Source organism: Artibeus jamaicensis, unplaced genomic scaffold (genome assembly GCF_021234435.1).
Source record: "Artibeus jamaicensis isolate MK-2021 breed Jamaican fruit bat unplaced genomic scaffold, CSHL_Jam_final contig_519, whole genome shotgun sequence".
NCBI classification, from domain to species: domain Eukaryota; kingdom Metazoa; phylum Chordata; class Mammalia; order Chiroptera; family Phyllostomidae; genus Artibeus; species Artibeus jamaicensis.
In genome coordinates, this window is record NW_026521871.1 from 53,617,321 (window position 1) to 53,631,438 (window position 14,118).

Below are 14,118 nucleotides of genomic sequence, written 5' to 3' on the forward strand. Positions count from 1 at the left end.
TTGTATAGCCTTCACTCCTTCCTCTATTTTGCAACCATACTCAACCATTTCTGTGAGCATCCTGATTACCAGTGTTTTGAGCTCTGCATCTCATAGGTTGGCTATCTCTTCACCCCTTAGTTTTTGTAGCTTTGAAATGTCCTTTCATCTGGGCCACATTTTTTTTGTCTCAGTGGGCCTGTTAGGTAGTAAGGGGCAGAGCCTTAGGTATTCACCAGGGTTTTGGCACTGTGTTATGGCACTGTATGTGGGGGAGGGGTCTGAGAGGGAACAGTGAAGTTTGCTCAATTCTCGACTGGCTTTCAGTCAGTTCTCCCCTTACCCACAAGCAGACTGGGCCCTTGTGGTGCTGATTCCAGCTGTCAAATCAGCATACACTGAAAAAATTTACCAGAATTGGTGAATTTTTGTGCAGCCATGTTAATATTGAAGATGGAAGAAGATACGGAACATTGTCAGTGTTCCAATACACCACCACTATTGGTGTACTATGCTTTGTTATTTCAAGAAAGGTAAAAACTCAACTGAAACACAAAAGATTTGTGCAATGTATGCAGAAGATGCTGTGACTGATCAAATGTGTCAAAAGTGGTTTGCAAAATTCCTTGTACTATTGACATTTTTGCCAAATAATTCTTTGAGAAAAGAATTTGATATTGAAAGATGTTTAGCAGCATCCCAGCCTCTACCCACTAGAAGCCAATAGAGGAAGATAGCCAACATACTCAAAATATCTAAATCAATAGTTACTGGTAAAAACAAAAAAATGTGTCTTTTATTTTACAGAAAAAAAACTAAACGGCCTTTTTGGCCAACACAATACTAGAAGCCACTGGACCATATACCTTTAAGTGGTTAAAATAGAGAATTTTATGTGATATGAATTTAATCTCAATTTAAAAATAATCGAAACAACAATTAATTTAACCCTACACAGCAGCATGCGAATTAAAATAATGTCGAGTCCCTTCAGTATTCTCGTGTCTACTTGCTCAAAATCTAGATCTAGAAACAGGCACCAGAAAGTTTACAACTGGAGTACTGTCGACAATCATGAGAGACTATTTTAGTTCTAACCACTATTAAAAAAAGAGACAAGAGAGCCCTGGCTGGTGTAGCTCAGTGGATTAAGCTCGGGCCTGCGAACCAGACAACCGGGGTTCGATTCCCAGTCAGGGCACATGCCTGGGTTGCAGGCCGGTTCCCTGCAGGCCAGTTCCCAGCAGGGGATGCACCAGAAGCAACCATACATTGATGTTTCTCCTCCTCTCTCCTTCCCTTCCCCTCTAAAGATAAATAAAAATCTAAAAAAAAAAAAAAAAAAAAGAGACAAGAGAAAAAAGGCCATACACTAATCCTAAGAGACGGGTTTACACTGATCACTGCACTCGCAGGAAAACACAACGTGGGCCAGCCCTGTCCTGGGACGCGGCAGCGACTCACCAAGCTTCTCTGGCTCATCGGGCCCCGTGCCCGCGATGCAGCTGCTCTCCAGGCCGTAGGTCGGATCCACCTTCCCAGAGGCTCGAGCTGCTTCTTGTACTTTCTTGACATGAGCTTCCACCAATTCCAGGGGTACCTCCTCCCGGACCCGAGAAAACTCCTCTGTTCAAGAATGAAAATGGAACAGTGGCCTTGTTTTACACCAACATTTGCTTCATCGTAAACCACTCGGCCATCTAACACATATCAGTGTCCTATGTGTAGTGACCTTTCTAGGGACTCAGTCCTATCTGTTCCAGTAAAACAACGAGACCAAACAAAAACCTGTGCACAGTAACGCAGACCTGTGACTGCACCTTACCTTACATGCTGTACTATCTTGCTACATAAATAAGAGAGATCTTTAAATATCTAACAGTAACAACAAAAACTGCTGTCCAGATTTTATCTGCTCAGCTAGACTGACAATAAAGAAAATTGCAAGGATAAACAACCAGAAAGCCAAAAAAAAGTTCTATGATATGATAAAGTTCGAATCATAATTAGTATTATAATCCAATGATGTCAAATGACTCCTTTTGCCAGTTATATAAAATTTCAAATGAATTACAAAATATACCATAAAATGTTTTTGTCCCCATCAATTCTTGACACTCTTAATTTTAAAACTAATAACACTTTAGGTGCTTTAGTCTAAATTGTTATAATACTTTTAAATAGCATCTAAGGTGTACTATTTAATTTTTGTTATTTAAGTAACAGAAATGCATACAACACATAACATTTAAATCTGGGGTAATATTAATATGAAAGACAGTATTAAACCATTATCTGACAATGTCTGCGGGTGAGACGGCCCAGGCCAGTCCTTACCCAGAGCCGCCTTTGCTGCGGCAGACGCCACCCGAGGGTCCACCACAGATGCCAGAAAGGCCACGGTGCTCATGACCGGGTTTCCTGACTGACTGAAGGGGACAGGCTGGTACGCCAGGGGTCCCAGGGAAGCATCTGAATTCTCGAGGTAGGGGTCCTCGATGGGAAGCCTCAAAAAGTGGAGGATGCATTCGTCCTGCGTACGGCTCCCAACGTGCTCGGACACTTTGTTCCAGTCGTCCTTGTACATCTCCAGGGCCTACGGCAGAAACAGAGCAGGCGCTTTAATGGCAGGCAACAAGGAGTGCTCTGTGGCAACATCAGAAGCCTGCGATTATTTTTTACACAGGATTTTTTATTTTTTAAGATTTTATTCTTAGAGGAGAAGGGAGGGAGAAAGAGAGAGAAAAACATTAATGTGTGGTTGTCTCTAACGTGCCCAACCCAGGTATGTGCCCTGACTGGGAATTGAACCAGTAACCATTGGTTCGCAGGCCAGCACTCAATCTACTGAGTCACACCAACCAGAGCTATTACGTAGCTTTAAAAAAAAAGTCAAAACGGTTATACTTTTCATTAAAAGGAATGCACATTATAGAGGAAAAACAACTGTGTTTTATCCATACATAGAGTTATTTACATAGAAAATCCACGGAGTCTACACGAAGGGCACAAAACTACAAAGTTCTGCAAGGTTGCGGGAGAGAAGGGAACAGAAAAACTCAATTATATTTCTCTTTACACCAGCAATAAACTTTTTTTAATTGCGTGAAATTAAAATATTTAAAATAGCACAAAAACGAAATACTCAGGAATAAGTGTGTTGACGAATATGCAAGGCCAACATGCGGGAGAAAACGTGCCAAGGGCAACCGACGGCCTAAATAAAGCCAGCCCCACCCCCCCACCCCCCCCCCCCGCCCATGTGCACCGGCGAGAAGCCTCAGCGCTGGCAGGGCGTCTGCTCTCTCCAAACTGAACCCGACTCAGCCCACTGCCACTCAAACTCCACGCCTTTTCTGTTAGAAATTCAGAAGCTGATACTACAATTTATAAAGAACACAAATTTCTAGTTTGAAAATTTATGATTTTTCACAGAAAATGCTGAAAAAATGTCAACAAAAAAAGTTAACAATCTCTTCCAAAAGGGGGAGGGATAGACTGGCATAAAGAAATGAGAAATACACGCAGTGTCGGGAGTCCGGGAAGCAACTGGGGAAAAGGAGTGTGTGTGACAGCTGCCCCCCAGGGCTCCTTGCATGGCCTCTTCTAGAGCCAGATGTTTAAACAGGGGCACTTTGGCCTCCTCGGGGACATTCGGCAACGCCTGGGGTATTTCTGGTTGACATAACTGGGGAGGAGCCACTGGCACCCAGTTGGTGGAGATGATGGATGCTGTTAAACATTCCGCGATGCCCTTAAGAGCCCACAATAAAAGACAATGGGGCCCAAATGTCTGGAGTGGCAAGGCTGGAACTCTGCTCTCGTGCCTGGTATGCTGGCCGATGTTGTGATGTGAGCGCGGTGACCGCAGTTCTCTCCCCGCCGGCCTGCCTGCCTCGGCAAGTTCAGGTCCCAGGCTCCAAATGCTGCTCCAGGCCTTGTTTCTCTAGAGCACTCCTCAAAACCCAAGCCAGCAAATGGCCTCACCCATTAGATTCCTTAAAAAACAAGGCTGATTCTGGGTTTCCTTTATATAGTCAGCAACCCTGGAGAAGTCTAGAAGGAATTACTGAGAAAAAAGACCCAGACTGAAACAAACAAAAAAATTCAATGTACCTTACCAGGGTCTGTGGAGCCAGAAACATGTAACTGGGACCATTCCAAGTTTTGTGAGCAGGAATTCTGGGGGCATACTCCATCATCATCTTTTCAAACAACCTGTTATCTAAACATTTTTTCCTTGACACATTCTCCTTCAGCCAGACAAAAATAACCAAGTTCAGAAAGTTTTTTTTTCCTGAATAAAGCTAAGGAACCCTACAACCTGCAAAATTCAAGCAAGAGCCAACACTCAGAACAGCCAGTAAGGCTGAGAACAGTGAGATTCCGAGCCTGAGCACTGACGGAGGGCTGACACCGAGAGGGAAGGTACCACCAGACCTGTCATAAGAACCACAACCTCAGCCTCTGGCTGTCATCCATGTCTTCACCATCACTTACCAGGATCCTTAAAACTGCCTCTCTATCCTTAAATTCATTCCTCTTCCAGGTGCCACAGTAAAGTACATTTCACACAAGACACCAGCTCTCTCTTGCCTAAAACCACTTCATTGCTCATTATTATCTTGTGAAATTAAGGCCAACCACAATCGGGGCTCTGCCTGCCTCTTCTCTGCCTGCTCTGCAATGTTCCAGGAACACCCAGATGCCCCAACACTGTTCCTGAGTCCCCCTGTGCACACTGGTCCACACAGAAGACCCCCTGCGCGAGAAGCTGTCCATTCCCAGGAAGCTTCGCCAGCCCAGTCCAGTGGCACAGCCACTTCTCTGTACGCGTCTTGGGCTCTGGTGTGTCTCCAATTGTGAAGCTGAGGACACTGCGTTCATTTTGGGTTTTACTCTGTTTCTGTCCCCTGATCGACTCTGAACTCCTTAATCATTGAGACTATGGCCTCGCCCCCTCAATCTGAAGTGTCTGCCACAGTGCCTGAAACACAGGGCCCCTCTGCTGAACTTCACATGCAATTGGGCTGAACCAGTAAAGGAATTAACGGCTCTAAATGTAAAAAACGAACAAACAGAAGACATACTCATCTAAAGAAAATAGTATTTCTTGGGTTGCATATTAAGTGCACGCATACTGTGAGAAAATCTTTGACACTGATCACTAAGTATCTCCTGATACCACTGTTTCTACAATCTAGCCAACAGAAAATACGTAAGACACGCTCTTAGTGAGTGGTAAACAAACACTGATGACCCTCATGAATTTCATTTGCAGGTACAAGATTTTATGTCCATTAATTATCTAAGGGAAAATAAACACATGGCACGAGAAAGCCAAGCAGTCACAGGAGGTACTCAAGTTAATACAGGAGAACACAAAAGCTCACAGATTCAAGTTGTCAATTTCAAACCCAGGGACAAATGACCAGGAAGAGTATTTTAACAAGTGCAAACTTAAGCTCTGAAAGCATCTTTAAAAAATCTGCTCAAACACTACGGAATAGAACAGCACTATTTCTTCTTCCATCGTGGCGTCTGATTCTATCAATGCTGTAATTTCAAACTGCAGTAAGGACTGAATTAGCCTTCTGTGGCTTCTTATACTGATGACACATTTTCAGGTGGAACACCTCACACATTTTATTTTACAATTGCAATCTTACTCAAACAGCCTCCATTCCATCATATGGATCCTCTGCAAAATTTTTCTTAGAGAGCTAATGTAGAGCCTTTGTTTGCAAAATTGAAATGTCTCCAACACTGATCATAAAACAAGGGAGTGAACACAGGATAGCAAGCAGCAGGCTTCCGTATAAGAACAGTGTTTGGATAGAGATCACACCCAATAAAATCTTTTTCAAATAAAAATGGACGGTTTCAAGAATAATCCAAAATATCTGGGATACTGCCTGTGTGATATCTAATAAAATAATGTAATTTTTTGAAAACCCTAATGAGTCTTCTAATTTATTAGGAAGAAATGGACAGTGTTTTTGGTTATAAACTCATTAAAATTTTCCATCTGACTTCATGCTCTTGAGCTATTAGCAAATAAACAAACTATGTAAACAGGTGTCAGTGGCAAACAATGCTGCTGGGAAGCCTTTTATTTTTCTGTGTGTAAGCCTGGACAACACCTGTCAGTTCAACTGTGTGTCTGAAAGGAAAAACCAACCACTGCACAGGTTCCACCTGCAGGAGGGATAAGCACTACCGTGTACAGACGCTGCAGGTTTCTTTATGTGTTCGGTGTAAACAGTGACTCAGCCACGCTGACCTCACTGTGTTTACTGTCCACTTGTCTTCCAGGTGCAATGGAAGAGGAGAAAATTTTGAGCATCAATGTGTAGCAAAAAGAAATGATGCAGGGCCTATTGTCCCAGCTGGGGGTGCACAACTGAGTTTCTCTGCAGAACCCAACAGAAAAGTGTGTTTGTTACATTCCCCCTACAATACTGAGCTCTTTTATTTTTAATTTTAGATTTTACTTATTTATTTTTGGAGAGAGGGGAAGGGAGGGAGAAAGAGAGGGAGAAAGAGAGGAAGAGAAACATCGGTGTGTGAGAGAAACATAGATCAGTTGCCTCTTGCACACCCCCAACAGGGGACCTGGCCTGCAACCCACACACATGCCCTGACCGGGAAGTGAATTGGTGACCCTTTGGTCTGTGGGATGACGCCCAATCCACTGAGCCACACCAGTCAGGGCAGCACTGAGCCCTTCTAAATTAACACCCATGGCACGTATGACTAGACAAAACAGTCCTGAAATAAGTAAAAAGTGGCTCAGAAAAGCAGCTCTCTGTATGTCACTGCTACTGAGTGGGCAGATGAGAAATTAAAAAAGAAAGAGAGGAAGAAAGGGGAGGGGAGGGGAGGGGAGCGATCTCTTTGAATTTGGATCCTGAAAGATACTGTGACAAACAAGGAAAAGAGAGGTGTAAAAAATAAAATAAAATAGTTAATATACCATTAAAACTTCTTATGGAACCACAAATATTAAAAAAAACTTGAAAAAACAAATTAAAACTTAACAGAAATGTTGTAGACAGCTGTGCTGGTTCTAGGAATTGTGTATCGATCCCTTGTGGCTAAGGGCGAGGGACGACCTCTGGAATGCCAGCCGCAGGAGACAAAGCTTGTCTCTGGTAGCAAATGCTGCCTCAGTTTCCCCTCCCGGCCCCCAAACCTTGGTTGGAAGTCAGTGACGGGTAAGACCCCTCACGGTGGGGGGCAACCTAAGCCAGACTCCATCACTTGGGAGGCCTTCATGGAAGGACTGGGGGGGGGGGCTGCAACAAAGAGCAATGGACTCTCCCACATGCCCCCCCCCCTTTGACATAGCCAGAGTCCCCCTGTCCTTTGGGAGAAGTGCTTCCTGGCTCTAATCCCCTTAAGCCTGAATACCTGATTCAGGGGAGGGGTGCAGCTCCTTGCCTTGCTAAAGCCTGTCCTGGGGAAAAATCTGGAATCACAAAGACTTCCTGATAAACCTGGGAAATCTGCTCTGCTAGGAGTGCTTTCAGTCATATGTTAAGGGTTCCAGCAGGAAACCCTAAAACTCTGTTCCTGACAGACTCTGAAGCCCTCAGATTTCTTTGTAATGTTATCTGCTGTTTGATCCTTGCCGCCCAGTATTCCTGTGTATTACAACCCAATAAAACCCTAGAGCAGGGGGCTCAGGGCCTTTTTCTCCTTAGAGGAACTGGCCGCAGCTGGCCTTTGTCTCCCCTGAGAAACTGGCCACTGCCCACTTCTCCTCCCCAAACAAATCACATCTTGTCTCGGTCATGATTACTCTTCATCCGTGGCAACTGGGGGGACTCATGAGGAAGTTGCCCCAACACAGAAACATGAGGTATCACCAGTGTATCTCAAGATGTGGTCTGGGACCCAAAAGGACTAGATTCAGGGGGACGGAGATCAAAACCGTTTCCATCACAGAGCTACAGCGCTCTGCCTCTCTCGTGTTCCATTTGCAGTGGTGGGGCAGAAGCAACCGCGGGGGCGCCCGAGTGTTTTCACAGTCACTCATTCTTCACTGCCACACACTGGCAAAGACCAAATATGCCAACTTTACTTAAATGTTTCCCGAATGAAACAGAGAAAAGTATGAATTTACGGACTCTCAACCCCTAAGCCTGCATGTTTTAAATGTCTGGAGTGTGAAACGGGAGGCACACAGAGATCTAACGGTTGGCTGTCAAAGCGCCGTGGCTGTCTGCACGGAAGCCTCAGTGAGGCTGTTCCAGTTTCCAGCTCAACTAGCCACTCTCTTCACCGGAAACTGTTTTTACTGGGGCAAATGGCTAACACATCACTGGTTGTGCAGACACAGATATCCGACTGACATTTTCTGAAAAACAAACAAGAGTTCTCCAAATGTCATCTCCAGGAAAACTGATAGTGTTAGCTGCCAAGGATTAAAAAAAAATCAGAATTCTGAAAAATATGCATCTGCCATAAAAGCCTGTCCGAATACTTCATGAACAATTTCAGATGAGATGAGCTTGGTACCAGTATTACCAAATGAGACTTTAAAAATATAGTATAATGAACTGTTATCAACACTTGGAAGATCTGAACAATTCAGCAAACTAGTATCTCCCAACTTATCAATGCAAGATGTTACACAATCATAAATGGATAGAAGGTAAGTCAAAAGATCAATGGATTCCACACTGTAACTAACCTTTACAAAACTACAAGTGGTAGAGTTTGAATGTGGAATCAAAAAAGAATATCCCTTTAGAAAAAGCCATTAAGATACTCCAGCTTTTCCCATGACATGTCCAGGTGATGCCAGATTTTCCTACTCTGCTTAAATTTAAACAACATTATCAGGTGGAGAGCAAATGTGAAAATCCAGCTGTATTCTACTAGGCCAAACATCACAGAATTGCTTAAATGTATAACGTCATGCTTTTCACTAATCTTTTTTTCCAAAACCTATAGATTTCGGGTGTACGATTTTATAACGATCATTTGCATACTCTGCTGTGTGCTCACCACCCCAAGTTAGGTCTCCTTCCCGCACCATTTATCACCAGCCCCTGAGTTACAACCCCTACCGCAGCCACCCCCTTTCTCTCTAGTAATCACCACACTAGTGTCTGTGTCTATGAATTTTCTCCCCTTTGCTCAACCCCTTTACTTTTTCCACCCAGCCCCTCAAGCCCCTCCTCCGAGAGCCATCATTCTGTTCTCGGTCTCTATGAGTCTGTCTGTTTTGTTTGTTAGTTTATTTTTGTTCACTAGACTCCACATGTAAGTGAAATCATGGTGATGGAACTGAGCAGTGGAAAGAACCCTGGAACTGCCCACCTGAAGAACCATAGTTGAGCAAAAAAACCGATCGCTGTCCTCTTGGTCTAACCCACTGGCAGAAGCACCCCCAGGGCATTTAACACAAGCGCTCATCTGCCCTAACCCAGCCCCCACAGGCACGCCCCACCACAAACACCAGGCAGCACCCAGACAGCTGCTGTTTTCCAGATGAACGCCAACCAGTGGCCCCTCTGCGGAGATGGCAGCTAAAAATAAAACCCAAATTTCTCTATTTCCTACTCGTCAGAGGAAAAATAATCGCTAGGATCTCCTTGTGCAATTATTTGTAAGAATCTCCGAAGAAATCCAAGTAACAATTCAATACAACCTGACAGAGATCCCTCGCATTATCACTGGCTTACCGGTCTCCTGCTTTCAAGGACAAAACAGGGCTGTCCATGGCAGCAGGCCCTTCAGCCCCTTCTCGGGGGTCCCTCTGGGAAGCACAGCGGCCGCACATGCGCAAATGCACACGGGCACTGGCACTAATCTACAACAGCGGCAGCCGGTGGCCGAGTTAAGGCAAACTGCAACCTGGGGACATGCTCAACTCCAAGGCACAATCTGCTGCTCAAGGGCAGCCAAGCACCGCTCCGCTCAATGAGGTCCCGGAACTGCCAGATCTTCCGATTTTGGAGGGAAAGTGAAAAATCTCTGTCAAAGCTCCAATATTTGCTTAATGCTGGCAACAGGTTTTAAACAAACAAAAAAACCCAACCTGGGCCAAAATAACACTTATCCAGGCCTCATCTCCCTTACTGACAGCCAGTATGTTACCTCTAGGTTTGATATTTAAATAATAAAGACCCAAGAAAGTTCTACTGAAATTCATTCCATGGATCAAAATATTTCAGAATATATCCCAAAGGTAGCTCTGAAACGCTGGCCACAGAAATGCACCACCGGCTCACAGTGGACACAGGCTCCACCATCAACGTGCTCACCTCCAGGAGGAGCAGGGTCTCCTGCTCAGTCCACTCTCTTCCAGCACTGGCACCTTTGCTCTGAAAAACAAAACCAGAATTATTAACCCGTCCTCAGCGGCTGCATATGGAGCTCAGCAGGACTCCTTTCTAAGTGCCTGGCTGTTTTATGCAAGCCACCAAAGGAGTCCCTGAGTAACAGCAAGAAAACACTCGGGGAACCTAAACTTCCAACAGAAAAGGCGATCTCTTTCAAAGACTTCTTATCATCAGTAACTCACAGACAGTTTACACTCCTATTATTTTGATACGAAAGTACCTTGTGAAGCTAACAAAGGCACAGTATTTTAATGGATACTATAAATCTGCTACAGTATGACAACCATAATGAAAATATCTGGTGTAACTTGAAGGCAGCGTTTTTTCAAGTTTCAAGGACAGCCTGCACGACACACATAAAGTCCTCAAGAGGATTTCTGGTTCCAGCTGTAACAAATTCACGTCATCTCACTTTTTTAGAAAAATTGTAAAGATTTTTTGTTTGTTTTAGACAGAGGGGAAGAAAGGGAAAAACAGAGGGAGAAAAATTTCAACATGTGGTTGCTTCTCAAACACCCCCAACTGGGAACGTGGCCCGCAACCCAGGCATGTGCTCTGACTAGGAATCAAACCAGCAACCCTTTGGTCCACAGGCCGGCACTCAATCCACTGAGCCACACCAGCCAGGGCTTTTTCAGCATTTTAAATGTTATTACTTTGTCCTTTGGCTTCTAACATTTCTGCTACAAAATCAGGTATCAGTTTTATTACTGTTTCTTATAATTTAATGTGTCCGTCCCCAATCCCACGCCCACCCTTTCCCTCCTTGGCTGCTTCTAACACAAGTTGAAGCGTAAGGTGGCTGTATGTGGTTTTCTGTGTTCAAATTTGGATCTGTTCAGTCTTTCTTATTTTCTGAGTTGGTGTCTTTTGATTAGTTATGGATAATTTTCAGCCATTACATCTTCAAATATCACTTTTGCTCCATTTTTTCCTTCTTACAGGACTTAAACAATAAACGAGTTTATTTTTTCCCACAGTATCTCACATGCCTCTTATACTGTGCTGTCTTTGTCTTTTTTTTTTTAAGATTTTTATTTTGTTTATTTTTAGACAGAGGGGAAGGGAGGAAGAAAGAGAATAAGGGAAATGTCAATGTGTGGTTGCTTCTCATGTGCCCCCAACCTGGAACCTGGCCTGCAACCCAGGCATGTGCCCTGACTAGGAGTCAAATCAGCGCTCAATCCACTGAGCTACATCAGCCAGGGTCCTTTATCTTTTCTCATTCAGTTTCTTTTTCTCTTGGTCCTTCCGTTTCAATAAATCTACTAATATGCCTGAATTCACTAACCCTGTCTTCTGCTCTATCCAACGTCCTGATAAACTCATGCAATGAGTTAATTTCAGGTATATTTTTCAATTAAACAGTATTCACTTGATGGTTGTTACAGATTTCAATTCTCTGCTGAAATTCTCCACTTCATCCTCTATTTGCTTATAACACATTAACTACAGTTATTTTTTAAATGCCTATCACCTAATTATACTAAAAAAATGGTAAAAGTGGATGGTATTTTATAAAATGCCATCAGATTAAGGAGTGAGCTCACCCCCTCACAGTGCAGACAGTGAATGAAGCATCTTAAGGGAAGTGATGCTTCTCAGAAGGACGGAGGACAAAGAGGACACGAGGGATTGCAGTCAATGTGTGTCTAAGAAAAAAAATCCTTACCTTTGCTAAGGTTTTCTTGGAATAAATGTCAGTACGGAGACCAAAGTTCTGCAAATCAATTGGTTTTTCCTTGTTCTTCTCAGGAAAACTTAACATCTGCTGAGCAGCAGGGACCTGTGAGTCAGATAAATGATAAATAGCTGTTGTAACCTCCGCAAAGTCAAGGACACAGAGTTTTTAAAGGATTGTTTGACACTGGCTGGCACTTAATAAATTACTCACTCCTTGTAGAGATGCTACAGAAAAAATACTAATACTTTCACACTGCACTTCTAACAAAATTGAAATTTTGTTAGAAGTGCAGTGTGAAAGTATTAGTATTTTATACTAATAAATAAACAGATGAGATAATAATAAACAGATGAGAAACATTTTTCTGTCTTTTGTAAGTCACAGAGAAAATAGGCAACAAATTGACTTAAATATTATATTCCACTCACAATGAAGGGCAATGTACAGCTTAGATTCACCTTATTCAAATTAATGCTATACATAAGGCAACTGACATAATGTATTTAATAGCACCTGTATGGATGTCCACTTTCCAAGTGTTATGAAGGGGAGGAAGTTTTAAACAATTTAACAAACAGCCTGCTTGTTCAGTTAGTGTCTCTGATGATAAGTGATTAAGAGAATCACGAGCATGAAAGAGAATCTCTAACACATGATGGAAGGAGGGGCTGAGTCTCGGACTAATGGGAGAGCATTACCTGAAACACTGAAATAGTCTTACGGACTCAAACATTTACAACGGGTAAAAACAAACAAACCAGCCCATCGGCTAACCGACAACACTGTTACGTGAGACGACAATTCCCGAATATGAACACTGGATGTGGCAGCCTATTACCGGAAGGCAGCATCCACTTACCTGAGGAGATCGAAGGTGTAGAGGCACAAGCCCAGAGGGGGTGTCAGCCAATACATTGAAATGAGGAGTCGGAGGAGGTCCCATGGCCATAGGTCGACTTTCTGGATCAACTTGGTAATTAACAAGCCCCCACTGCTCCAAAAAGGCATGAACTCTAAAGAATAAAGCTGAGAGTTAAAATCTGGAGAATGTAGCTCATCTCCTTTATAACCACCATTATCTCTAAAAAACAAAAAAACCAACAACAAGTAAACATGTTCTCTGTAGGCTATGAACATCACAAAGTAATAACAATTTTGGTTTGTTAAATGAGGGATAATTTCTATAAACTCAAAGTAATATTGACAATATAGCCACTCAAGACCTAGTACAAAGCCTAATAATTTCAGGCCTGGCCTGTGTGGGTCAGTGGACTTAGTGCCAACCTGTGAACCAAAGGGTCACCAGTTAAATTCCCAGTAAGGGCACATGCCTGGGTTGTGGGCCAGGCCCCAGTAGGGGACACATGAGAGGCAACCACACATTGATGTTTTTGTCCCTTTCTCCCTTCCCTTCTGTAAAAATAAATAGAATCTTTAAAAAGCCAGATCCATGCTGTGAAGAGAGGCACGCACAGACCAAGCTCACAGGCGAGCCACCTTTTGGTGTGTTTCTGTACGACCCGCGGCACTCCCCATCGCAACCCACTCTCTACCTCTGCTCGTTTCATAATGTGACTCTAGGATAAAAGATTGTAAAGTCTTAAAAAGGGGAACAAGTCCCAAGTCTTACCAATATTCAACCCCTAAATGAAATACATAAGATTGAGTTATTTTTTATTAAGCAGAAAACATCCAGCTCAATGAAACATTCAACAAAAAGTATCAGGAACCGCCTGCTGCGATGTGTCTGAGCGTCAGGTGTGTTACCTCATCACAGCGCACACGTCTCCAGTCAAGTTCCTCCGGCAAGCGGTGCTGGTCAAATATTCTTGGGGGTTCAGGCGATATGTGTCAATCATAAAATTTCGATATGCCAAGTATCTAAAAGGCAAAGACAAAATTCTTAAAGTAGACACACATCCTTTCAGAAACAGTAACTCACAGAGTTAAAAATCTGCACAGTCCTCACAACTGAATACAACAAAAAGCTAACATAACATTTCAATGAAAAACAGCGACGTTGTACTGGGCGTTCACAGCCGACGAGTGCAGATGGAGACAGCTGCCTGCAGCACCCCGTTCCTTATGTTGTCTCCCCAG

General features: G+C 43.4%; 1 protein-coding gene across 1 annotated transcript in view; it reads right to left on the reverse strand.

The window, feature by feature from the left end:
- Nucleotides 1-14,118, reverse strand: part of SMARCC1 (SWI/SNF related, matrix associated, actin dependent regulator of chromatin subfamily c member 1) — a 109,180-nt gene that overhangs the window by 38,888 nt on the left and 56,174 nt on the right. The window contains exons 16-21 of the mRNA XM_037130408.2: nucleotides 13,786-13,899; nucleotides 12,878-13,031; nucleotides 12,007-12,120; nucleotides 10,257-10,316; nucleotides 2,317-2,575; nucleotides 1,444-1,605 (exon numbers count right to left, since the gene is read on the reverse strand). Coding sequence (XP_036986303.2) covers nucleotides 1,444-1,605; nucleotides 2,317-2,575; nucleotides 10,257-10,316; nucleotides 12,007-12,120; nucleotides 12,878-13,031; nucleotides 13,786-13,899 — 863 coding nt within the window. The remainder of the gene's footprint in view (nucleotides 1-1,443; nucleotides 1,606-2,316; nucleotides 2,576-10,256; nucleotides 10,317-12,006; nucleotides 12,121-12,877; nucleotides 13,032-13,785; nucleotides 13,900-14,118) is intronic.